Genomic DNA, 3,133 nt, shown 5'->3' with positions numbered 1-3,133 from the left:
CCAGTACTCTTTCCTGCCACGGCAGGGGGTCGGACTAGGTGCATAGTCCCTTCCGACCCTAGAAACTATGAAACTAAGGCAGGATCATCCCTGACTCAGCCATCCAAGCTAAGTGTCTGTCCAACCTGCTTTTGAAAATTTCTAAGGAAGGAAATGCCACAAATTCTCTCGGTAGCCTGTTCCAGTGCTTAACCACTGTCATGGTCAAAAGTTCCTCCTAATCTCCAAATGAAATTTCCTCTGCTACACCTTGAGTCCATTGCTTTTAGTCCTATCTAGTACACCTACAGAGAATAACCTGTCTCCATCTTCTGTATAATTGCCCGTCAGACATAGGTATTTGAAGACTATTATGAAACGTCCTCTTCTCCTCCCTCACCCTCCTTCCCCCCATCTTTTCTTCAGACTAATTAACCCTAGTTCTTTTAGCTTTTCCTAATAAGTCATGTTTCCCAGGCCTCTAATTATTTGGAGAAATGTCTATTTTATAGTTCAAACTTGTTTCTGGTAACAAGAGTTAATATCCAAAGTGGTTTGAAATGTATTTTTACTTGATTCCAGTACTTTTTGCCAAATGGATGACTTGCCTCTTCCATGTTAAGTGTATAGGCCCAGATCCTCCAAGGTGTTTTAGATGCCTAATTCCCATTTAAATCAATGCCAGTATGATACTTAAATACCTTTCAGGTTCTAGGGCAATGCTTCTCAGCCAGGGTTCTGCATAGGTGTTTCCAGATACCTTAAATACCTGCCTTTAGGTGAGGAGATAAGCAGATACATGCAGGCCGAGGTTTGTCTCTATGTGGCTAACCCCCTACCCCCACTGCCTGGCCCCCTGCAAGGAGGTGAGCACTGTAATATATATACATTATTTTTTTAAATTATATGCCACTTAATTCACAAAGAGTTAAGGAGGGGTGCTCAAGTCCACTGAGGGATGCCTTGAGTCTAGTGAAGTTGAGAACCACTGTTCTAGGGTATGCCATCTAAGGCAGGGGTTGGCAACTTATGGGCTGTATCTGGCCTGCAGAGCCATTTGATCTGGCATGTAGATGTGAAGTTTTGGGAGTGGGGGGCTTATGCTTTGTCAGCTGTCACTTTTTCCATGCTGTCATAGGGAGAAGGAGCAGCGGTGGGCATTTTCCCTGTGCTGTTGCTGGATCCTATACCCTCCTTTCTTTTTGTGACCTGAACTGAGTCTGTCCACCTGCATCTTAAAAGGTTACCAACCACTTGGTGCATGTGCATAGAAGTTCAAGATGAGGGAATTAGAAGGCCTTTATTTTATTACGCCCACAGGTTATTTACCTTAATCTAGTTTGTTTCTCTTAGACTTTACATGATACTTTAACAGTAAAGGTACCTGGTAAAATATTTATTCCATGTAGTCTTCTGATGTTACCTTGATATTTGCTATGGTGTAGGCTTCCCCGTTTGGTTGTCTAACAGCACTCTCTTCTTAGGAACCCTCCATTAACTTTGTAGCCATGCTCAGATTTCTCAAGTAATCTCTTGCCTGCTGAACACACACTTTTTCTGTTCCTGGCAGTGTGCCATTCCCTCCTGGGACTGAGGATGCTTCATATTGCCTCAAAGAAAGCAAGTGTTTCCCCTGCCTGTAGCATTCTAAAGTGTGTGTAGGAGATCATGGGTTCTAACTCTACAAGTCGATCTGAAATCTTAATGTCCTAAATTGTTGCGTTAGTCTTGCTTTTTTGACTTGGTATGGTTTAAAATTCAAGCTTCAGATTTTAGATTTGATTTTCACATCTAAACTTATTTAATGCTTCTACACAGAACATCATCGTTGATTAATAAACCTGAATTTATTGACTTTTTTCCAACAGAAAATATTTGGAGACATCTCAAAAAGACTTGATTTAAGGCAACGCTTGCATTGTAAAAATTTTACTTGGTATCTAAATAACATTTATCCTGAGGCATATGTGCCAGACCTGAATCCTCCATTATCTGGTTTTGTGAGTACATTCCAATTTTGGTTATTTTCTATTTCATTATGCTGTTCTGTCACTAAAATTGTCCGGATTTCATGCTGCTTTAGTTGAAACAGTAGCTTTGTGATTCTGTTTAAATTCAGTTGTTATATGGCTTGAGGAATTCTCTTGACTAGTGTGGGTGGATTTTTTTTCCTAAAGATCTTCATGTTTGAACATTCTTTAGGCCAGTTCCTGACATTTGTCTACACTGATAAATTTTAGGAAAATCTTTCTTATCACTAGCATTTTACTTTCATAGGTCATTTTATTATGCTAGACCTTAGCCCTGCTTGGATTGCCAACACATTAGTAATGTCTGCCTGGTCCTTCTGCCTGGCCTTGAGGTCTGTAGGCATATGCAGCAGCTGGCCCATGGCAACCCACCCCTTCCTCTCCCAGTGGTGGTGTGGAAACATTATTATGGAGGGTGGAGGTGAGGCACCTGTCACCTGCTGCCTGCTAGCGATGGTGCCAGGTACTCAGGGTGGGCTGCTCCAGGCCAGTTGCTGCCTATGCCCCTGGGCCACAGGGCTGGGCTGGGCCAGGCCGCACTCATGGGCTGCAGGCCTGGCTGGGCTGTGGTGGTCCCTGGCCTGTAGCAGCCCTCCCCGCAGGTGGTTGGCCCCTCCTCAGAGGGACTTAACCCAGGGTGCCATGTCAGTGCCCCTGCTGCTGCCGCTGCCTGCAATGGGGGGGTTAACCCTGCCCCCCTTTCCCTCAGGCTATTGGCATCTGGCTGCCATGGCCCCAGGTGCACAAATGGAGCCTATCAGTGCCAGCGCTGCCCCTCCCCCCCACAATGGGGGGATTAAACCTCCACTACTGTGGTCTGGCTGCTGCTCCCTTGCCAGAAAGACCCCGCAGCACTCGAGCAGGGTTTCCCATCCCCATCGCTTTCTTAACCAGCCAGAGCAGTGATAGTGCTCTGACTATGGAGGAGAGGAGCAGGGTCAACCCTGCTTGGCTGGAATAGACAGCTCAGCCGCCAGGGCTGCAGAGCATGCTGGAATGCGGAAGGACTCTGATTTAACTTAAACCAGGAAGGGGTCTGGAACACAAGTTCCATAAACTGGTTTGACCTCAATCAGTTAAATCTGATACTACATTCAACCAGGTTTATCTCAAACCAGTTTCAG

At 45.2% G+C, this 3,133-nt stretch overlaps 1 protein-coding gene across 3 annotated transcripts in view; it reads left to right on the top strand.

Annotated features, from left to right (window-relative positions):
• Nucleotides 1-3,133, top strand: part of GALNT3 (polypeptide N-acetylgalactosaminyltransferase 3) — a 32,774-nt gene that overhangs the window by 19,902 nt on the left and 9,739 nt on the right. For all 3 annotated transcript variants that reach the window (XM_019522735.1, XM_019522734.1, XM_019522736.1), the window contains exon 7: nt 1,848-1,979. In XM_019522735.1, the coding sequence (XP_019378280.1) occupies nt 1,848-1,979 (132 nt within the window). The remainder of the gene's footprint in view (nt 1-1,847; nt 1,980-3,133) is intronic.

This window comes from Gavialis gangeticus, unplaced genomic scaffold (genome assembly GCF_001723915.1).
Source record: "Gavialis gangeticus isolate Ggan-Ray unplaced genomic scaffold, GavGan_comp1, whole genome shotgun sequence".
In the NCBI taxonomy this organism is placed as follows: Eukaryota; Metazoa; Chordata; order Crocodylia; family Gavialidae; genus Gavialis; species Gavialis gangeticus.
This window is presented reverse-complemented; position numbering and strand designations above follow the sequence as displayed.